At 41.0% G+C, this 24,194-nt stretch overlaps 1 protein-coding gene across 1 annotated transcript in view; it reads right to left on the bottom strand.

Annotated features, from left to right (window-relative positions):
• tmem117 (transmembrane protein 117) overlaps positions 1–24,194 on the bottom strand; it is a 42,093-nt gene that overhangs the window by 3,947 nt on the left and 13,952 nt on the right. Inside the window, exons 3-6 of the mRNA XM_054619600.1 lie at positions 17,629–17,761; positions 7,399–7,498; positions 3,922–4,019; positions 1,458–1,617 (exon numbers count right to left, since the gene is read on the bottom strand). Of these exons, the coding sequence (XP_054475575.1) occupies positions 1,458–1,617; positions 3,922–4,019; positions 7,399–7,498; positions 17,629–17,761 (491 nt within the window). The remainder of the gene's footprint in view (positions 1–1,457; positions 1,618–3,921; positions 4,020–7,398; positions 7,499–17,628; positions 17,762–24,194) is intronic.

Below are 24,194 nucleotides of genomic sequence, written 5' to 3'. Positions count from 1 at the left end.
TTTGAGAACAACAATAACCATCTTTTCACATGGAGGTGAGAGATTAACTATGGCAACCTGTGCTCTAAGATGGAGGGGAATGAAGCTGTAGGGAGGGCTGAATTCATGGATGAATTTTTATTGACTGGTTCAACGTAGCGACGGCTGCCAGTGCTTGGGCGCCGTAGCAGGGCAGGCTAACTTGACTCATAAATAGCTGCAGTAAATGTGCTTGCTGTACACTGTGCAGAAAATGAGAAGGGCCCGTCGTAAACAAGTCAATGCGAGTGGAGAGTGATGTACCGCCAAGGTAGAGGCAGAGAGAGCGTCGTGGGTCCAGATGTCCCGGGGAGTCAAACGGAGATGTCAAAATAGGGAACGTGTCCTTCGTGTCACATCAGATCACTGGCTTTTTTTTACAGAAGGCTGGAAAAGCTGGCCTCAGCAAGATACACCAGCATTTTTGTGAGGAAACGCTTGCATACTGTCTGCTGAGCTCTTTCTATATATCTGCATAATCACAATTATTGGGTAAATAAATGAGAAAAAACCCACAGTGTGAAGTAATTACTGGGCAGAGCAGCCAGAAGCCCCTCTCAAAATAATGAATTGTTTCAATAAATAAATAAATCTAGAATTCACTTTTAGTTCCAACTCCAGTTCTAATACATATTACCATGGTAATTATAGTGGTGTCCTTGCCAGGTTTCTGTGGAGGGATGTATTAGTAACAGTGGAAGTTATCCCATGTAATAAGCATAATCCACAGAGTAGAAACGTATATTTAGGAGATACTAAATATTAGTCTTGCAACACGTCCTCTAATACCCACCAACAAGGCCTTGTGAAATATGTTCATTAAGTATTTGGAGAGGCTGTGTTGAATTAGGCTCACAGTCAAGCCACATACATGATTGGCCTGTGGTTCTGGCTCCTGGCTAGAGGCTCTTTCTCTTCAATACAGTTATTTGTTTTTTTTTGTTGCCCAGACAAACACATTTACATATTCATGAGCGACTGACACAGGCTTTATTGATGTACACTCTCCTGTGGGAGAGAGGACATCGGGTGGGAAAAAGAGAAAGTGAGAAAAACTCCAATCTTATGAGTCATCATTAAAGAAAATAAACTTGGCTCATAGGGGAGTAGGGGTGGGGGGGGTTCATGGCCGAGGTCTGGGAAAGAGAGATGGGGGGGACTGAAAGAGAGGAGATGTAAAAGAGTAAATAACGGTTTGTATTTATCTATGTATTTGTGTGTGTGTGTGTATTTATATATGTGTGTGTGAACATGCTTTTGTAACCATGCCAACTGAGAGTGATCAAACACCCCTCTCGCTGCTCTGTGCCGCAGTGCCCCATTGATGAATAGGAGGGGAGGGAGCGGGGAGGGACAGGAACTGGCATGATGGGTAGCGGAGTAAGCCAAGAAACGTTCCAGCTCCCTATTTTTTAATTGGCCACAGGGGAGCGGTCTACCTGCATGACAATGAGAAGGTCGAAGACCAAGATGAAGGAGGCCAGGAAGGCTCTGGAGACCTCGTCGCTGGGCAGGAAGCCTCGGTTCAGGTTGTCCCAGCTGATCCAGTCAGTACTGATGACCAGAACCACTACCGAGGTCAGCGAGATGAGCACTGTCCTGCAAGGAGAGGAGAGAAGAGGGAGAAAGGGAGGAAGAGAGGAGGATGTAAGAAGAGAAGAGGAATTGGGAAGGATGAGAGGAGAGGAAAGAGAGGATAGGAGAGTAGAGAAGGGGTTAAGGAGAGGAGGAATAGGAGGAAGAGAAGAGAAAGGAAGGAAAGGAAAAGAAAGGAAAGAAGGATAAGGAATGAGAGGCACAGAGATGAGAGGAAAAGAGAAGAGTGGAAGGAGGGGAAAAGGGAAAAGAAAACAGAGGAGAGGCAAAGGGGAAGACACAAGAGGATGGGAGAGGGAGTAAAAGGAGGGAAGCAGAGGACAGCGGATGAGTAAATGGAAGGAAAGAAAGGGGGAGAGACAAAAGAAAAGAAAGGAGCAGCGATAAATCCATGAATGACGCACATTAAAAAGTACAAGACCTTGAAAAAACGTTTGAATATAGGTTCAAAATGTCAAACTACGTGATGAAGTTAATGTTATATATCTTGGAAGAAAAACAGCTCCACTTCCACGCCTACGTAAAATGCAAGAAAAGATAAATCAAATAAACTCAGTTTCTCTTTACATGGACTCAATAATGTATTGAACAACAATTCTACCTGAAAAATGGCAGCAGATAAAGCTTCCAGGAAGAGGAATGTGCATAAAAGAAAACTGTGTGTCTGTTTGTGGATGCAGAGACAATGCAATTCAAAAACCTTACTGCGTACATATTTCCATGTATTTCCATATTTAACATGAGCCAAACTACTTTATTCACCTGCATGCAGCAATTGCTGTGTTGTTTCTCTGCAATCTTTCACATTCTCTGAATTGTGTTGATGTCACATTGCTGTAATTCTGCATTAACTGTTTACTGGGGAATTTCTCAGCCATATGAGGAGAGGCACATTGAGGAAAGGCTAGTATTATTCTCCTCTGTGCATTGTGTCTCAATGTCACCCAGTGATTGCTGTGCTGTTGTGTGCATTCTCCCACCACACATCGGCTGGCTGCATTGCAGATAGTGAAAGCCAGCTCATATCCCATTTCAGCTGTAAGGGAGATGCATTTTCTAGCTTTGTATTATTCCACAGTGGGATTCATTTCCTAAGCAATGGACGATTTTTTTTTTGGCACCGTCTTTTCACAATTTGCCACGACCCCTTCAGCGCATATTGGCGAGACGTATCCAGCAACGCATTTATCAATCATATTTCAAGCTCTGATTTTCAAAAACGAAAAGCTCGTCAAATCGGGCATCGATTGGGACGGTGTGAGTCGGGGGGCATCCGTCAATAAAATGAAGAGCTGCAAAAAAAAAAAGTCAGAAACAATTCGACCGCTGGCATTCTAATAATCGCAGGTGAATCAATTCTGCGAAAAAGGAAACGTTAAACATCCCTGGCAAACTGTCTTTGTAGTTTGAGACGTTTATGTCCTGACCTCTCTGTGTACGCATCAAACAGATGTCAAACGGTTTCAACCGTATCCTCTTCCCCACGTCCTTCACTTCCCACCATGACCCTAAAATGAACCGGCGGAGAGGCGTTCGCATGTCGTGTTTGACTGACAGCACTGAGCCACTTTGTTGAATGAGAGCCACTGGGACCGTGCACTGGTGGTGTAATACATCAAAACAGGGATCGCTCCTTCTTGGTCCGTCTGGTAATGGGCATATCAGACATGGTTTGCAGCATTTGTTTAGCAGTTATTTAAGGGTCACAGCTTGTGGTAGGAGAAGTAAAAGGCAGGGCTATGGTTTGCCCCGTGACCTTGCTGTGTCCATTGATTTTCACCCTGTTCTTCTAATTAAAGGTGCTGACACTGAGTGAGGGAAGATTAACACGGCTATTGACTGCGTGTAACCCTGCAACGGGGCTGGAAAGACCACATAACACACACATACGCACACTCACAAACACACACATCTACAGAGCCTTCTAGGAATATATAATGCATTTTGGTAAACAAGTAGGTTGGGAAGTTGTTGAAATCTTATCATGTGCAGACCAAGATACGATTACCGGTTTTATGAAAAAACACAACTAAATTCCTGAAAGATGATATTACTGTTTAAAAATTAAATTGTTATTAAAACCGTGTTTGATTAACGCCAGTGTATGGTGAGCCCGATGATAGGTAGAAGTCTGTTCACTTGTCGAGTAGTGATTCTCTCCTGTTGATAGCTGTGAGCGTAGTAGTGCAGTGTGTGTACAGTTAAGGCTATTAAGTTCCTGTGTCTTTTACATTCATATATTTATATAATCTTGGTCATTATAATCGTGATATGATGATAATGGTCTCACAGAGTTCAGCAACGTACCAGAAGAGAACAATCCTGTTGTTTCCTTGCTTCCAGAACCTTCTGGCTGCTTTGCCCCAGTCTGGGTAGTGTTGATCCTGGAGCATCATATCTGTCACCTGCAGAGGGGAAACATTTACTTAATTACTTAGGAGGTTAAGCCAGTTAAGCTTAGCTTTCCATAATGACTGAAACAGCCTGGCTGTGTCTAAAAGTAATATACCGTTAAAAAGTACACTAATTAAAACGTTGCATCTTGTTTATTCATTTAATTGCTGGAACCAAAGTTAAAAAATGACAAGTTTTGGTTTTTACAAAGGGGTTAATGCTACACTATTTCATATTTCCTACTTCCTTCTTGGAAGTTACTTTTCACCCTTTGGTTTTTGTACGAATTAACTGAACAAGATATAACGTGGTAATGTGTGAGCGTCAGAGGTGCTTTTTTGTTTCCCTTTGCTTTAAGTTTTTGTGCTAAGCTACGCTCACCCTCTCCGAAATGTATCTTCATATTTAAGGGACAGACTTGAGAGCAGTATCGGTCTTCTCATCTGAATCCTAGCAAAAAAAGCCTAAAAGCATATTACATTACAGCATACAATGAGATTTCAGGTAACAGTGTAAAAAGAACTTTAAGGCCAACATTTTGTTGAGGCTATCTCCTGTTTCAACATGGGAATGCCCCTGCACAATAATAAGGTGCAAAAAATAGTGCGAGTGTACTTGATTGGCCTGCACAGAGCCCTGACCTCAACCCCATCAAACACCTTTGGGATGAACTGGAATGCAGACTGAGAACCAAACCTTTTGGCTTCAACTAATGCTAGAGCAGATACCTGCAACCAGGTCCCAAAATCCTGTGGAATGTTTGCTTGAGTGGCATATTAGTGCTCATGGTTTTTAAATATCAATGTTCAAAAATCACAAATGGGTGTGATGTGGGCGTCTAAGTGCTTTTGGCCATGTAGTGCATGTAAAAATTAGGAATTAAGAAAAACACAGTGTTTACTTACTGGAATTCATTAATCCACCTTCTGGTAACCAATACATTTGAATGATAAACATTCAAATGTTATTGGTTGTTAATGTCATTTTAATTATACATTATGCTAAATGACAACAATTCTAAATGACAGAGGGTATAAACACACACAAGACATGTGATTATATAGATATTTATGTTCATATATTAAATAATTGATACTGAATAACACTTCATCTGTGATTAAACACTAATGCGTCCGTGATGAGATTTTAATAAATATTGACTTTCATTATCAATATGGAGGTTGCACCTGTCTTTCCACTGCCTCTATCAGTTGGTGATATATTACTAATAATAAAGAGTAGTATTTGTCGATACAGAGTTGTCGCAGAGAGCCCTTTATACATGAGTATAATAATTCCCCCTATACTCTTTGAGCGGAGCCGCTGCAGGAGCAAGGTCAGTTCGTCAATAAAGCGCCTCACTGCAGTAACTGTAGCTCATGTTGAAAAAGGGGATTTGAATCAGGCGATGTATTCGAGATGTTTCTGCCGTTCTGCAGCATTGAGGAAAAACAGACACTTCCTGCTCATCCAGTGAAGACACACCGTAAATCTGCAAGGCGTAGGAGACACAGAGGTCATCTTCAAAGTGCCTTGTTGAATTAATCGAATGTAAAAAACCTTGTGGGTAATTTCTGGAATCAGCACTTTCACTTGGCCCAACTTTTTCTCTCTCTCTCTCTCACACACACACATCTCTGTCTCCCTGATTCACCTTCTCACTTGCTTCCTCCCCCTGTCTCCCTTCTGACCACACTTCTACATTTCCCTTTCCCCTTCACCTCTGTTTCTTTCCCCTTAGCCTCCTCCCTCCCTCCCTCCCTCCCCCCCTCGCTTGTCTCTCCTTCCAGCCGCTCTCTTTCTCTGCAGTATGTACTCTAGAATACTAATGTGACCGGTGAGGGAGCTTGTCAAGTTGTCTCAGCTGTGTGCATGTCGGTGCCAGAGCCCCGCTCCTCCCACCACAGGTAGTCCACTCCCGCCGGAGCTCTCCTCCTCTCTTTATGTTGACAAATGAACAGGGGTAGGTTTCTCCCCCAACCTTCTCTGTACCTCCCCCAGCATTCATTGTTTCCTCTGACCCATCTTAAATCAAACCGCATGTTACTCTAAGGATTTGGTAGCAGATTGAACTGGATCGGCACAGGGAGCTTTAAGGGTGTGCTTGACGATGGTGAAGAGGATACACCGGACCTAGTAATTAGAGTGTGAAGAATGGCTAAACCATGCAATCTTCCATATGATTTAATATACTTATGATGAATAATAAAAAATAGAAGTATTGTGCCATTATTGTTAACATGCTAATTCAAAAGGGTGTATCAATCGTACTTTGGCCCCTAAAAGGGTATCTCCAATTTATCCTCTCCTATTTGGCTCCACATTCTCAGACGTGGTTTTAGTTTTATCAGCATAATGCCACTATCATGTCATGTGGATGGAAAGTAAGTGTGGGAAAGATGTCCATGTTTATATGCGAACGTCATCGCATCAGATAACTCAGGATGGTTGTAGGGCTGCAGAGTTGGTTGTGTGAGGGTTAAATTCCGTGCATTGACCATCCAGCATTATATCCATTAAATGTGGGGTTTCATTACCTTGGAAAAAGGCTTTGGCTGATGTGATTGTTTGTTTTTACAGGCACGTCCATGCGCACCAAATCGAAAAAGATTAAGGCAGCTGGGAAAATTGTATAATCATGGTTGTGATTTGGATGTTTGCTTAAACACTATTTACAAGTCAGAAAATGGTAATTATGGTAAATCCAAGAAGACATGTACATGGCACAAGAAATACTTCATCAGGCACCGCTGTGCTGTGAGCTAAATGTTAAAAAACAAACATGAACCTTCAATTAGCAAGCTAAGGTGCTGCCATTGGCAATTTAACACCATACAGCTAGCTAATAGCTACCGTAACAACACAAGTTACTGCATGTTAACATGCTGCCGTTTTGCGTAACACTTGATTATCATACTTCAATAGTTTTTTGTACCAGAAGAATTTTGTGGGATATATAATAACAATCTATCTTATCTAGCTAAGATTTCTTAGTTGTAGAAAAAAAGTGTTGTTTTCATAAAAGTACCATACATTTTGTAACATGTTGATGTAGCATACTAATGCTTAGCAACTTATCATCTTCAACATGAGCATTTTTCTCAAAAACAGCAGCAAGAATTTGATTATTGAAAATGGTTATTGAATTAAGAATGATCTTGCAATTAAAATTCCTGTTTAACAAGTGGAAATGTTGGGGGATCATCAAAATAATTAAGATTCATCATCTGGGAACCATAAATATCTGCACATTACCAGCTGCTAGCATGGCAATAAAAATATAATTTTATATCAGTGCTTTTAATAATAAGCACTGATATAAAATCATAGAATAATAAAATTCTATTCTTTTCATAAATGCTAACTTCTCTAATGCTTTTGGACCCTCACCATCCAGGCAGTGACAAAGTCTCCCATCCACGTCCCCACTGCAGCAATCTTCATGAAGCTCTCATTCCTGATGCCCATGGAATCAGTCACCATGTGAGGCCTGTGAGGAAAGAAGAGCAAGAGTGAGAAGGACATAAAAAAATGAAGTAAATGTTATGAGGGTAGTAAAAGCAGGCAGACAAGGAAAGGCGGCAACAGGACACACAAAAAAGAGCCAATAGAGGGAGAGTCGGTGCAGGACGAAAGAGAAAATGGCCACTGCCGCTAAGTATCATGATATTAGCTGTCAGAGTCAATCAATATCAATCTGATCCTGCGAAAACAATGAGCGATGGCTCTACCTTCCGTAAAGCTCCAGAGGATTGTAAAGAATTTACACCGGCGCAATGGAATTTATGCACTATCACCGCCTTCATTTGGTCCTGTAGTGTTTGGCAAATTATCCATTTGTTTGGCAAATTTGTCTCATGTCTAGTCGATTTCAAATCAACACTGCCATCCCAAAGAGATACCCCCCCCATTAACGCACTAGATCTGAGTGAGCTCAGTTAACATCAACTGCACGACACAGAAACAACACATTGACTGGGTCAAGACACGCCATTAGAAAAACAATCTCACATGGAGTAGTATCTGATGAGAAATGGCATGCTTTCTTTGGAGTCCTAGTTTCGCTTTCATCTCTGTACAGTAAGTGAAGATGAAACCTACCCACACACAACACACTCACACACACCACATCGCTATTTTCTCCAGGTAATAGCGCAGGGGAGGGAGGGAAAAGTGGGTCAGTCGCCTCCTATACGGGACCCGAGCCTGGGGAGCGAGGAGGAGAACAGAGGGGGAGCGAGGAGGCCTGTTTGATCTCCTGGCAGCCAGTGTCTTAGACCCTGAGTAGAGCAGGTGGGCACCCATCACCTCCCCCCTCAAGCTCCATCTCACCCCCACCCCCCACAGGTCACACTCATGAATATAATAGATGGCGATGGATAGGCGCTCTGGCTGTGCTCTCAAAGGGTCGTATTTGAAGTCAATGGCTCCATTCGTCTTTGTTTTCCCCCGGTCATTTTCCATCCGCCAGCAGACACCAATAAAAATATTTTCTATAGCACACAGGGCTCCGGAAAAAATCTCACCTACAACCTTGCTGCTGTACATGTCATTCTCTCTTTCATTTCCATTTCCTTTAGCCGATTGCATTATGAGTTCCATGTTGCATGCTGTTCACTTTGTAAATGAGTCTTTGTTCGACAAGTCTAAACAATCTCTTGAGAAGCAATGGAGGTTTAATCCTTTTAGGCTATTAGCTAATGTAGCAGCTTTAATAGGTGTTCATTTTTAATTAATGTTAATTGCTGGTGCCTTTTTCACATTATGTATGAGTCTAGAGCTGAGAAGCATAATAAATGCTCCTCCACAATACAGAACGATGATGAGTGATTGTGGCAAACCAGTGACCCAAAATGTCAACAACCCGTTTACTGCAATTGTGTGCAAAATACTCTTCCTTGGAAGGAAACATTGTAAATCATACGTCGTCAATGCTGCATGCATTTAATAGATTTGACAGGTTTTTATTGACGAAAACGTGCAGCACGGCGGGTGACGTATTGCCTCGCTCAAGCCTGCAAATAAAACAGCCTTGATTGGAATGGCGATTTATATCTGCATTAAGTCAGTTAGACATTCAGTGGCTTGGCACTGCTCCAGTTACCAAGGAGATCCCATTGAGAGTCATTTAACTGCAGCGAAATCCTGATCGATACTTCTGGAAATGCTGTCTGGCACCACATGCTAGGCTTTAAAATACCCCGCCGCCAACCCCTGCCCTTCTCACATATTTAATTGAGCAAATGTTACCCCTGTGCTGAAGGAGATGGTTTTCTTTTTTTGCAGAGCACCTATGATGAGTTTGGGGACTCTTCGCACTGCATGATCAGAGGCAGAACTCTCTGACTTATTCATGCTGACTGAAAATTTAATGGCCTTTAGAGCCGGATGACCTAATGAGAGAATTCAGTGTAGTGGAACATCAGTACAGTAGCACCATGAATAATCAGCCCCAAAATGGCTCCCATGGTTTAATCGCAGAGCCAGTGGCAGTGTCGGTGCCAGCGCGGCCGGCTCAGCCAGCTCTGACCCTCTGTGGAATGTTATCAGGTTTCCCACACTTGCTCGGACAAAATATTCAAGGCCATTTCAATGCCTTTCAAAGTCTTGTTCCATCACATCCAAGAAATTACAATTTTGTGCTACAGAGGGTACAGAGTTATAGAGTTATGAGTTTGAACATTACCCCTGTGTGACATTAACCAGTGAAAAAGGCCACTTAAAACTGTTGCATTAAAGTGGCCATCTGCGGGATCATTGCGTTTTTCTTTTTTTTGTTGCTTTAATTATCTTTAGCGTTAAGTCATTGTCATTTTTATGAGATTGCTTTGTTAGAAAATGGAAATAGTACTGAAATATCTCTTTCTTTGTAGTTTATTTTGACTAGTGCTTGTACAACACCTGCCATGACGTGGTTGCATCCCCTGGTAATGCTAGAGTACGCGCGTACTCTTGGTACAAAAGCTCCCACAAACATGGACAGAGAGCGAGACGCACCCAGCATGCTGTTCAGCGGTAGAACAGTTAATAAGGTAGAGAGCGGCGGAGAGCAGGCTGTACCCAGCATGCTGTTAGGCAGTGTAACAGTTAATAGGTGTCCCATCTCAATACGCTGCACCCTGTGTACATTATGCACTACTAATAAATATGTCCTGGGGATTTCAAGAGCTCGCTCTGCATGTCATTGGGTTCTCAGCAATACATCTGCAAAGTGTAAAGACCATCAGACGAGCGGTTTTAGGGAAACTCAAAGTACAGACAGAGACTTCTTTCTTTTTAGTTTGATAAAGTTTAGTTTCTGAGAGCCCTCCTTTTTTTGTTTGGCTAATACTGCACATGGTTGTATCATAATTCTTCCATCTATATTCACTCCAGTCAAATGGATCTCCTACTGTGCACAAGATTGTTTTTTTATAATTATGTATCAGTTGAATATTGTTCTATATTAAGTTTTGATAGACTGGGCAGTAATTCAGTATTATTGTTTTGGAGCATGCTGTTATAGTCAGCGTTTTTTAATAAGGTGAAACAATGTACAGCTGCAACTGATGATGAATGATTATTTTCAGTATTGATTAATCTGTTGGTTCATTGGAAAATGGTGGGGAAAAAATCCAAATGCAATTTCCCAAAGCTCATAGTGATGTCTTAAAATCATTTTGGCAGACCATCATGCCTAACACTCCAAAGTAATTCAATTCAGGGATGTAACTAAAGATAATTTTTATGATTGATAATTCTGCAGATTATTTCATTGATTTATCCACCCAAAACGGATACCCATCATATCATGCCACAGAAAAAGGTGGTGTACAGAAATAGCTTGTTTTGTCTAATTTACAGTCCAAAACCCAAAATAAACAGTTTAATATAACTTGACAAAGAAAATGTCCCTGCATGTATCATTATTTTTTATGTTTTTTACTTAAAGGGTGACTTAAACAGTAACCCGGTCATCAAAATAACTGCCAATTATTTTTTCTGTTGATCCATTAACTATTGAGAATTCCAGCTCTTATTCAACTTACAAAAAATATAAATCATATTGGAGATGCCAATATCTGGAATTTTCACTATAAGAAGTTTAAACAGTTATCAATCTAGTTTGCCATTGATTTGGGGTTTACACATTTGACATTTTATAAATCATAATAATTGAATGCAGTAAATCCTCTGTAAATGTTTAAGTACTCTGGGTGCATGAAACCATGCGGTTTCACCGTGACAGAGGGCTCTTAGAAAAGGATTGGCTGTGTAAAGAAGTTTTGAATACATAAACCTATGAAAGCGTTTCCCCAACAGTTATCTTTAACAACCTGCAGCATAGTGCCAAAAACACTCTTTCAATCTCATGCTTTCCAATAAACTAAGCACGTTGTAATATTCCATATGCATTAATTTAAAGCTAAAAGTTTATGGTTTGATTTGATTTTTGTATCACATTTTCAACCCAAGGATTTCCAAGGCCCATGGGAGCATTGGTAAGTAAGCTTATAAAACAGCATGCTGAGAGAGCTTTCCCTACTCTGAGTCATCAATACTCTAAATTCAATTAATTTTTTCACTCTCCATTTGGACTTATATGCCTTCATGCAGGGTTGTATAAACTTGTTTTCTCTGTCAGGCAGCCAGTGATTTAGTGACCGTGGCAACTAAGTGACCTCCTCTGCCCTGTAAAGGCTGGACTCATTTAGAACATTAAATTGCGACCTTGGCTCGCTCCACATAGAAATGCATTGCCTGTCCCCCACCCACGCACAACAAAGTCATATTTACAGTATAACGCTGAGCAGCATTAGTTACCAGGGTGCATAAAGCTGTCAATACACACTCTTTTCACTATCACTATAGCATCTTTCAAGGCAATTTAGTACTTCAATCTCAATGTATCACTCTGCACAAAATGAGCCCACGTACTGTATTATACTGGCTGGAGATTGAGTCCTTTAGTCCTTATCATTCCCATGGCTCAGGAGTAAGAGTGAATGCCATCGGGCAATATCCTGGACAGCCCTGTCTAAGGCCCTCCAGTCCCCCTATCAGTTTTGGATTAGGACATAAGGGTCCAAAACCAGGTCTCCATGTACCTTTACATTGATTAACAAGCCCATAAAACGACACAATGCATCGTTTTAGAACAATACAGAGAGCAGTGTTCTGACCTGACACCCCTATCAGGATAACATTGTTTATCTGTGCCTTTCACAAATCACTGTTTCAAAAATTAATCTGTTAAATGATGTGACACTGACTATTTTCAAGGCTGGTTTAGGCATAAAAATAACTGTGTTTAGGGAAACATCATGGTTTGGGTTAATGTTGCTACTTAGTTAAGGTTAAAGGGGCTTTTGTCATCATGTTTACAATAATAACCACTTGGTTAAGGTTAGGGAACAATCGGGGGTGTGGTTAAAATAAACGAGAATTGATTGACAGCAGAAAACAGGAAATAAACAGCAGTCCCCTGAGTTATAGTATTATGGCTTTTTGTCAACCCATCCATTGACCTCGACCTCCTACTCTGTAGAATTTGAAATCTGAATCTACTAACTAGAGATCTCTGCCCTTTTTGCAGGTGCTTTCTAAATCCAAGGTATAAAGTAGGTAGTCAGTAAAGAAAATAAAAATATAATTACCAATGTAATGTCTACATGCTGAAATAAAGTGAAAGTCAGAAGATTAGAAGGAGGAATCAAAAAGACATCCCAGCACTGATGAGGAAGATGATCAGAAACCTGGATAAGATTAGAATCATGTAAACTGGGACATGAACATAAGTTTCTGTAAATGTCACAATCTGAACATGATCATGTAAAAGACCTCATTTAAAAAAAGGCTACCTTAACTATTTTGTCTTTATATTTATTATCACTGGAAGAAAACCAATTTTTTTTTTTAAAAGTAGAACGTTTTTGTACATTTTTCAACTTTCAAAATTTCAACACTAACATTAAAATTCAAGCATTTTAGACAAATGGAAAAGAAAATGTGAAGCTTTGAAAGACTGGAGCTGGGGTGTTATCAGATGCTTATAGTACTGGTGAAACATAAGGAAGAGATACAAAAAGACTGAGTGTGGAATGACACATAAACATGATTACATGCATGGACCATCCATCTGTCCTGCTACAGCACTCCTGCCCACCTTCCATCTACACATACGCGCACACTTACATTCATCTATAATATAATACATATCGTATATTCCCAGTGGACGCACACTGCCGTCAAGGTTGTGATGTTTATTGTTTACAATGTGGTCGTTTCTCTTTATACGACAGTGAGCTATGAGGAGGACCTGGGCTGCAGCCACCGCTGAGGCTCCGCCCCTCTGTCCCAGAAAACAGCGGGATAATAAAAATCAGGGAGGAAATGGCCAACTTCACCGCTTCATCTAGCACACAGTCTATTTCAGAGGTATTCCGAGACGGGAAAATGAGTTTGGAGGGAACGCTTTACACTTACTAAACACTCGTTAAATAAGTAATGAGTCATTTTCAAGATACCAGCGTAATGTGCATGTGTAGGAGTGTGAAAGACGGCAAGAGATATGCTTAGAAAGGAGGTGTGGGTGTGTGAAAGTATGAAAGAGGCAGTGAGGAAGGCAAAGAAAGATCAATGAATCCAAACTGTGAGATATTTACTGTGATTTACAAACTGCAACAGGCTTCTATATCAAGTCTAATTATAATTAAAGCTGTTTCTGACAAGGTACAGCATGGTACATTTTTGTAGTCCCAAATATTATGACAAGATAATCAGTTCACTTTAACAGAGAAATTATTTCATTTACGGCCGCAGTTTATGATTATTTTAATTACAGATTAATCGAACAGTTCTTTTTTCGATTAATTAAATAAACAAAAATGATAGAAAAGTAGTAATTTCAAATGTCACAATTGAGCGGTATAAACCAGAGAATATTGGTGCATATTTGCTTAAAAAACAAAAGAAGTTTTAACAAATCACGGACTCAGGGTAAGTCAATGAACAAACCCACATCCAAACGTTGAGTAACTGAGCATTATTGGGATTTGTAGTTGTAATGTAACTGCTGAATTTCAAGTTGTAATCCCTTACACTTACAGTACTTACTAAAAGTAATCACATGTAACGCGTTCCTACTTCCCATGTGTATATCTCTATCTAAATCTAACAGAGACTGCTTGTTAGTCATACTTGTCTTAACATTAAGTTAAAATCCAGATCATAGAACCCGTTGTTCGAAAAAGCTGGCAGCAGCGAGTCCCATGTGTGATGGGATGCAACAGGAGGCATCTACATACCGCGGCATGCTATTCATTCAGCCTTATGAATCCACTTGTCCATGGTATTACCCCAGCTTAGTGCCAGACAAGCAAACAGACAGACGAGGGGGACTAGCATGCACTCCGCACACAAAGGATCGTGGTAAACAAAGTAAACAAATGTCCTCATACGACGGGGTCTAATCCCACTTAGGGTATCACTGTAGTCAAATGCCACATCCATCCCTCCCTGCTCCTCATCAAAGACATCCACCAGCTGCAACCCTCTCTCCACCCATTTTTCAGCTTACCCCTCTCTCTTGAAAGTCATTTTACAGCTTCACTGTCCCACTCCAGCTCCCTATTATACCCCAACAAACTCCCTCCCTCCCTCCCTCCCTCCACCTTCAAATACTTTACCACCCCCTTTCTCTAAATTAGTCGTGATTAATGTGTACACCACGCATTGGGCCGTCTTAATTAAATAACACCATCTCATTAGGGGGCTGATTTCGGCCGGTAATGGCGCCGTAAGATGGCGGAATGGGATTGCGCGGCGTGACAAAACATTCATGAAGTCCGTGAAACTCCCCGGGCGGTCACACTCCCCTGGTTTTCACACAAACAGCCCCCTCCTAATCTGACAGTTACATTAAAATGCAAATAGCCCCAGATGTGAGGGGTTTGGTAACAAGTGTGGCTTACAGCTCCCAGGGTGCCACAATGGACAGCCCCCCCCCCCCAATATGATATAAGCCAGGTAACAGGTTGATAGCTGTTGAGCTAGAGGAGGCTGTTTAAATATTGGCTCTGTTGGACATGTGTAAGATTGCACAGTCTGGGAAAATCTCTCGTAGCTGAGCGATAACGGCTTTGATGAATCCATTTTACATGAATAAATACTTGTCATCCGGAAGAAAAGATAGGCAATCCCTTATCAGTGATTGTTTACAGTTTTTTTGTGTGTGGATGTATCGCTGGTTTTAATTAAATCAAGCTCAAGACATGACTGAAAGGTCAGAGAAAATGAAAGCATATTAATGAGCGGAGGGGGCGCGGGCGGCATACAGCAGCAGGTCAGGGAGACAGACGCTTACTCCCCCCCCCACCTCCCCCTCCAACCTCGCCACACACAAACTCATCATACACATACATGTCTCAGCTAACTTGCGCAAGGTGAGAGATGTGAACAATATGTGGTTGGTGTCCCTCTGTGTGTGTGTGTGTGTGTGGGACGCCCTGACCAGCCACCAGAAAGGCATCCCCCTGCAGTGCACCATCATGGCTAGATGTCAAAGCCAGCTATGCCAAAATACCTACCCTTTAAAAAACCCTTTGGCGGTAATAATACCTCACAGCGGCTACTTCTTTCGGTATAAAATAAAAAAGGGGAAAAACACCATTCACTCCCACAGAGGGGCGGCTGCAGTCACAATGGGATATTGTACTTTTCCTTTTGTGCTGTGGCTGAAGAGAAAACTACAACATCCTTGCTGATGGGTGAAGGATTGGTTGGAGTAGTGAAGGAGAGGGGGGGGGATGCAAATAGGGTTTGGACATGGATCAAAAGACTTAAGTTTCACTGCATCACTGGGGCTGGACCAGTACCCCCCCCAGTCCTCTCAGACCCCCCTTTTCTTCGCTCACTCTGCTGCATTCATGCTCCTGCAGCCGGGAGACCTTCTTCTGATGCACATCCTGGCAGAGTGTGAACATTGCTCTTACATGTCGGTCTTGAACAGAGATGTGAACACTAATGGTTTTTGGCAGGGCCCGGGTCCTCGGTGGACACACTGCTGGAGCAGAAAGAAAGAAAACAAGTGGGGAAAAGCGGGACAGGAGGGGAGGGGTTCTGGACAAGTGCAAAAAAAAAAAAAAAAAAAATAAAAAGGACCAGGTGTCTCGGCAGCGGCGGGCTCACTCGCTTTACAACAGCACCATCTGTCTTTGTGGAGAGAGCCTTACAACGTAGGAGAACTGATGTCGCCGCTCATCTCGCATCCAAAGCAAATAATCATGGGTGAGTTTTTAGTGCCGTGTCAGCCGGTTTAATTGTTTAATAGGCTGTTATGGTTGCTACTTTTTATACCTGGACAAGTGATGCGGCTAATATGAGCAGAGTGACTTGCACATGTTAGATGGATATAAATTATGTATCACGTTATACATTATTTATTTAATCTCTCTCAAAATGCCTGAGTGACTCATTATTTTTTCCTTAAGTATTATCCAAATGTCATCTAGTGCAACACTCCTGACGGCAAAAAAATAAATGCACTGACAGACTCAAAAGGGCTCTTTTCCTCCACATTTTAAAAGGAAGAAATGAGAGGCAGTTAAAAAAAAAAAGAAGAAAAAGGAATCCTCTTTGTGACAGATGCACTCGGTGCGACTGCAAATGTAACTTTTCCCTGAGCAAGCAACATTCATCGTCTCAGCGGACCTGCCCCTTTCTCCTCAGCTACTGGCTTCCTTCTTTTTCTTTCTCGGCCAACCAGAGAGAAGGGACAAGATGGATGCCGGTGTCAGCGAGCTGGCCGGAGTGACAGATGGGCTGATTATACAAACGCATCCCTCTGGCCATAGAAAAACACAACAACTTGCCTGGAAGCTAATAGCCTTCATCAGCCTGCGCCGTACGGATAGTTGATGTGTGTTGTTAATGTGGAAAAGCAGCACTGTAAGGACGGATCTCATTACAGCTATGGCCTCCTTTCTGACAGCTTGTACCTGAATAGACACCTGCCACACAGTTTATTTTTTTTTTACAGCCCCCAAACAGACTAAAAAAAATGGTAAATCACCTGGTGGCAACCTGGTGTCTGGCTGGCTGGCTGGCTGGCTTCAAGGGCATGTTTTCCTACCTCTAGACGGACACATTGCAAATGCATAAACGGATTCCTGTCACTGGCTTGATGTGTGGGTGGGTGTCAAGCTCCGCAGTGCGCAGGGGTTTTATCAGCAGGTAAGCGGGGGGGAAACAGGAGCAAAAATCCAATGCATTAGCTGAGAGTGATATGGCAAATACATCTTGGTTTTTGTATAGGGGTATATAAAAAAAAACAAAAAAAACAAACATCATGGGAGAATAAGTGTGTGTGCTGAAGGTGATCTCTCAGGATTAACCACCCTCCTCTTGCCCGCGCCTACCTGTGATTTAAAGGCCGGGCTGATTAATCAGACTGCCATTGAGTCTCTGTTCAGGCGAGACATTTAGATCAATCACCCTCCGCCGAAGGGGGGGGGGGAGCGTACAGTTGCTCTTACAAATGGGAAGCAGGGAATGAGGGAAAAGGGGAGCTCAGAGAGAGAGAGAGAGAGAGAGCGAGAGAGAGAGAGAGAGAGAGAAAGCAAGAGAGATTGAATGGCTTACTCCATGCTCCCAGCCATCAGCAGGATAAGGTTGTAGATGTGTGAGAAGATGAAGAGGAAGAGGATGGCGCTGAAGAACATGGTCATCCAGGAGCCATGATCCTCGCGGAACATTTTCAGGCGCAGGTATCGACCTAGAGGAGGGCATGACAAGGACACACCGCCGTCAGTGGGGGGGGAGGGGGGGAGGGGGGATTCAAACAGCATGTCAAAACCTGCCAACATGTACGGCCAACCAAAATGAAGATGAAAGTTAATAAATGAGTCACACAGATCAATAATGTCCCCCTCTGTCAGACGAGAGTGCCCTTTAAGCTTTTAAAATTAAGATTAAAGAGCGTTTTGAGGTGTCACTAGCACGGCCTTGAAGTAATTGTCTTATCCCGTCCAGCTTCAACTGTCACCGTTTCATCATCGACCCCCCCGCAGAAACAATTCCACATAATTTTTATTTATCTGTTGGACGTGATGTCGGTGGATTGATGCTCTCATTTGTTTCATGATGTGAGTTCTGCATGATTAGAGAAATTATTCAAACAATCGTGACCTGTGGTGTTTTCTTTTTTCTTTTTTTTTCTTTTTTTAATACAATCCAGCGCTCGGAATCAAATTATTGAGAAACGTCTCTCCGGCAGAGCATGAGATTGATTCAGATATGCAAGCCTCTGCACAGAAAGCATAATGACACCAGCTTGTCTTCTGGTGGTGGCGGCGCTCAGCAGAACTCATGAAGACAACAAGGTTTCTTTACACCACTGTTTAGCTTGTTGTCTTACCTTGTAAAGACTACAGTTGGGGCTTATATCTCCTCTGTGACTAGCTATATAAATATAATGACGGACTCATTTTTATTTTGGTTGCCCCCTAATGACAAACAGAAACATATTTATACATTTAATTCAAGGCCATGTTTTTCGGGTCACAGTGGCATTATGAAAACGCATTACATAAGTAAAGTATAAATTACTGAGAGGTCTGAATAATAACATGTGTGATGCAATTAGGGGTGCATAATGAAATTGCATAATGTAACAGTCCTTGATGTACCTCCCACATGGCTCCATGTACAATCCACTTTGTAAATTTAGGGTGTTTGTTTCCACCACCATCACGCAGACCTTGGTCAAATAGGATTTAGTAGATAAAAATCAAACAGAGTTTTCTTTTTTTTTTTAAAGGTCAAAATGTAAAGCTACAGACGCAGAGATATCTAAATGTTTAGTTTTTTGTGTGGGCCAAGCTTCAAAAACACTGGATTCTTCATCTCCATAATGCAACCGATAGCATAGTTATGTTTGACCCTTGGAGGTTATGTAAATGACTATTTTTGGTCGCTAGCTTGTCCACTAGCTTGAAAACATGTACAACTGTCTAAGGCAGCAAAGACAAAAAATCCAGTTAAGCTTGATTCAATCATCTTTTTTACATTTCCTGGTTCTTTCATTTATATTATACTTTGACAAATTTGACAGAAATAAAAAACAAAAAACACATGTGTTAAATGTATGACAGTATATCCATTGTGAATAATCATGCAAACAATACTTAGATGATCAGAATTTGAAATCCACATTAAAGATCCCCTATCATTTTTTTTTTCCATGTCTTACAGTTCTATCATAGCAGAATCTTCTACAAATTCTTGGGTTTGACGCCGAGCTAAAGATAATATATAATATATAATAATAATAATGATGATAATTTTCATATCGTAGCCAAGATACTCTTGATTACATCACAATGACAACATCTGTTGTTTTTTTCATCTTCCAGAGCCAGAGGACATATTTTACAACCATTTTTACAGGCTGAGTAGACTCCCCCACAACTGATGATGTGTAAAGTGTAAAAAGTGCCCTTTTAAACTAAATAATGATTCACAGAAAAGTTGATAGTATTGGACAGTCAATTTATAAGTTTCTGACACAATATGAACAAGATAACCTAAATACAAAATGTGTTTCTGTAGTTCAAACTCCACCAGAGTGATACGTCTTCTCTGTGGTTAAACTTTCACCCTTATCAATAATTAAGGCTTATCAATAAATAAATACTTAGGGCCTTAAGTATTTGGGTCAAGAAGCTCCTAAAAATATGATAGGCCAAATTTAGCAGGCAACAGTTGCCATCAACATGTGCTCGATACATATTAAATGAACATTTAGGTTAATAGGAGTATCTACCCAGTATTTGCAGATATCCAATATTAAACAGACAGGTTGGGTCCAAAACTTGACTCCCTAATATCCCGTATATGAACATTCCTCATACAGTGAACCATCGACGGCTTCAAGGTTACTCATTTGACTGTTAATTAAGAAATCCTGAATGAAGAAGCTTGGCAATACTATCACGACTATTTCACATATTGCTCGCTCACACACACAAACACACACACACACACACACACACACACACGCACACACACACACACACACACACACACACACACACACACGCACACGCACACACACTTTTAGGCTCTCCCTCTGCTGTGATCCAGTGCCAGAAGCGGCCATCTTCCCAGGAACAACTCTTTGTTTTTCTCTCCTCCAGCTCAGTCAGCATCCCTTTGAGTTACAGCTCCTCTGCGTTTGTGTCTCACACACACACACACACACACACACACACACACACACACACACACACACACACACACACACACACACACACACACACACACACACACACACACACACACACACACACAGCATAGCAGAATGCTCCATTTATTTTCCCATTACAGCTTGGCTGGTTCACTCTCCAATAGTTTTACATGCTGTTCAATCTCAGCTTGCTCACTTTTAGTTTTTTCCTCGCTGCTCACATGAAAACAAAGATGTTGAGATTCCTATGGAGATGAGGATCTTTATTGAGATAAAGTGCCGTTATAATGAATGGACCTCCTGCCGTAGGTTCAAATATATTGACAATGCCTTCACATCGTAGTGAACAATAGATCTGTCTGCAACGATGGTTTACACTTTAGTCACAGAAGAGAATATTAACGTTAATATTCTCTTCATAACACTAGTTCACCATCAATTCTAAAGGGTGTTTTAGCAAAAGCAAGGTGGCTTAGAGTGAGGCCACACCATACGTCTTGCTCTGTGGTATTTCAGGGCTCATCACAGATGCATAATTGAATTGACTTGCATGGCTAAACTTAATTGCCTCAAGTGCCAATGAGCCCTGGCTTAGATGTAGGAGCACAGTGTGTATCGGCAGATCTGACTTTTAAAGTAGCATCCCGCGCCAGCGAGCACAGCCGCCCTCTCACAGCCTATATGGGCAGGATTTAACTAGGGGGGTGATTCAAGACTATTCGGCCAAGCTGTTTGAGTCACTGCACCCCCACCCCCGACAGCAGAGGAGCCCAATAAGGTGTGATTCATGAGCACTGCCTGCTGCGAGGCTCGGCCCGGCAGGGGACAAGAACTGCAACACACATTGACAAGGCATTCACACACAGACACACACATAGAAAAATAAAAATATATATTCTTACTTTCACTCACCCAGTCGGCAAACACACCCACTCACATGGACCAAGCAGCTGTATTTCTTAAAAAGAATGCAATAAAGTTTGAATACTTATTGACAGTATTTACAGTATCATATCTTTAAAGCTATTTATAGTGTTCTGTTTGGGGTGAGGTCATATCCACATCTCAAGTTGTTTCCGAAATGAAAAATCAAACATGTAGCTGTGTCTCCATCTAGTGGTGATAAACAGATATGCGCCAGAGAGCTGACTCGCAGATATTCATAAGTGTCCCACTTTCTTTGGGAGGGTTCCAATACAAAATTTTAGTCATTACACCATTAGAGGGGTTATTTGAATACCAATATCTGTGTCTGAATTCAGTGCAAGTTGTCTCAATTATTAGAATTTGTGGAAAAACAAATCCAATGATGTAAATGTAGCCTAGTTTATAGCCTCAACGGCCCATTTCTGTTGATACTAATGAACACACAGAGTGAAATGCTGCCATTTTAGTATAAATGACTTCCACAATACCATAAGAAATAACCATGAATGATCCAATGAACAGAAACCACACCAAAAAAAAAAATTCAGACTGTCAAATTGCGTGCTGTTTGGTCCAGATACATTGCAGTGGCAGGGTGGCAGAGTCTACACTGTATAGTTTAGGCTAATCAGCCTGCCAAGACAGCTGATTTTAATTTGACAAAGTATTGAACAAGATTACACACATTCCATAAAATCAGCAGCTACAAATCCAGTGATCCTGCTTTCATGAAGGTTGTAATGTTCAGTTTTTGTTGAAACCGTTTTAGAGAGGTGTTGATTCAACTGTATGATCATTAGGGAGTTTGTGTTGTTGTTGAGAGGTGTCCCTATTAATTTGTCCACCCAATTAAAATCAACAAGAGTTGGCTAAATAGCAGAAACACCACTCTTCACTGCAGGACAGCTTTATTAGTTCTAGGTGTACCTTAAACACTGGCAACTAAATGTATGTTCAAATTCACAGTAATTCTTAAGTGCACCGTTTTTTAGGATTCCCACTCCAGTCCATGTTGTATCAGGCAATCAAGGGATTGAAACTGAAGAAGCTATGGTTACCCGCCTGATAATGAGATCGCATGCAATAATTCCAGGAAGTGCTCAGGTTATAAAGTCACTCGATTTATAGGAGTAATCCACTCACAGGACAAACAGAAGCCCCGGAGCCAGAAACACAAACACAACAGCAGAACTAGCAGAGACCAGCAGTTAAACAGCTGCACTGGTGCACACAGACATGCAATTACTCAATGTATCTTAGATGTTTCAACAGTGATTTCCTGTATTACACACACACACACACACACACACACACACACACACACACACACACACACACACACACACACACACACACACACACACACACACACACACACACACACACACACACACACACACACCAGTCTCACAGGTAGGGGAGTGCAGCAGCAGCTCCTGACAGATGAGAAGCACACAGCTGGTGGAGGAGGAGTGAAGGCGACCTGAGATGTGCTCACAGTCTACATTCATCAGGATACCGCTCCTCAACAAGTCTGTCATGGCTAATAGAGGTAACCATTCACTTACAATATTCTAGATTAAAAAAATAATAATGTTTTCAGCTTTTCAAATAATGTATGATACAATAATTAACTAACAAACTTTATTATTTCTATTATAATTTTTGATTATTAGTTATTTTCTTATCATTATTGTTTTCTAATTGGCATTTTTATTTCAATTCCCTGACTCAACTGTTGTTTAAATGTAAATTCTGCCTACATTACCACTTCCTAAAATTAAAGTATTACTTGCTGTGTAGCCATATGATAATAAAACAAGTTGATAAAATATAACACAGAAAATTCATCCAAACAAAATAGAAAATGTAAGAAATGTGCCTTTTCTGTCATGATCTGGGTTGAAATGTGCAAAAAGTAAATTGTTGACAAAAGCTCATTTGATGAATGGATTTATTATCTGACATATTGGCTTTAGATCAACAGTCCCCAGGTTTCATTGTTCACAGCAGACAGACAAGCACTCGCTTCCTGGACACGCTGGTGACGCTCTGAGACTAGGGAGACTACTGTAGATAAAAAAAAGGGCCCTTGGAGAGAGAGAGGGTGAACACATCTTACATAAAGTAGTGTTTGAGAGCAGGGCTTACTGGCAGAGTCAATAAAACAGAGTGAGACCTACATTAATCTGGGAGTTATTACAATTTTGAAAAAATAAAACCAACTAAAATGAGTATGCCATATAGAACAGAATGACAACTGTGTTTTTTTTATATGGTATAAAAAAAATCATGATTTACACAGCTTGCTTTTACATAATTGTGCATATTGGCCGTTATGTGGATAAAAGATCATTTTATTTATGCATGTTTGAATCTGTTGCTTACTCAATAGGATAATGCATGTAGAGCCAAACAGCTCAATTAAAGGAAAGTATAAATTATTCAATTTGGTATAATTTTCTGTGCGATACTTAGCAGATCTTAATTATTGTATGTATTAAACTATCCCTATTTGACAGTTAAAAATAAAATAAATAATAGATACACTTTGGCACTCTTGTTGGACTGGATTTCTGGCGTGTTGAAGGGCCTATTTTTACATGTCAAAGTACATTTTCTAGACACAGAGAAGACAATGGAGTCTGAAAACAGAAAGTCTGAAAGAAGCGGGTATTTACTTGTCAGAGGTTGTAACAAAAGACACTATCGAAATGAATTATGGGTAGTGCAGGAACCAGTGTTTTTGGAGCTTGACCTTATGCCTATACTAGGAACTAAAATTCATGATATCTCTGTCTCTGCTTCATTTATTTTTGACCATTCTTTTTTAACAACGTCATCAAATAAGAATGCCAATTCTGCAAAACCCCAATGACTTTAAAACGACAACATTTCCCAATGTCAATGTTTTAAAAATGCACATTTTCTGCACATAGCAACAATGGTGGTTAAAGTTAGTAAAATATTGTGTTTATGAGAAATAAACACACTTTATTAATGTCAGGTAAGATTTTTGTTACGGTTTAATAAA

This window comes from Anoplopoma fimbria, chromosome 19 (assembly GCF_027596085.1).
Source record: "Anoplopoma fimbria isolate UVic2021 breed Golden Eagle Sablefish chromosome 19, Afim_UVic_2022, whole genome shotgun sequence".
Classification (NCBI taxonomy): domain Eukaryota; kingdom Metazoa; phylum Chordata; class Actinopteri; order Perciformes; family Anoplopomatidae; genus Anoplopoma; species Anoplopoma fimbria.
The sequence above is the reverse complement of the archived record's forward strand: the minus strand, read 5'-3'. Positions and strand labels throughout refer to the sequence as shown.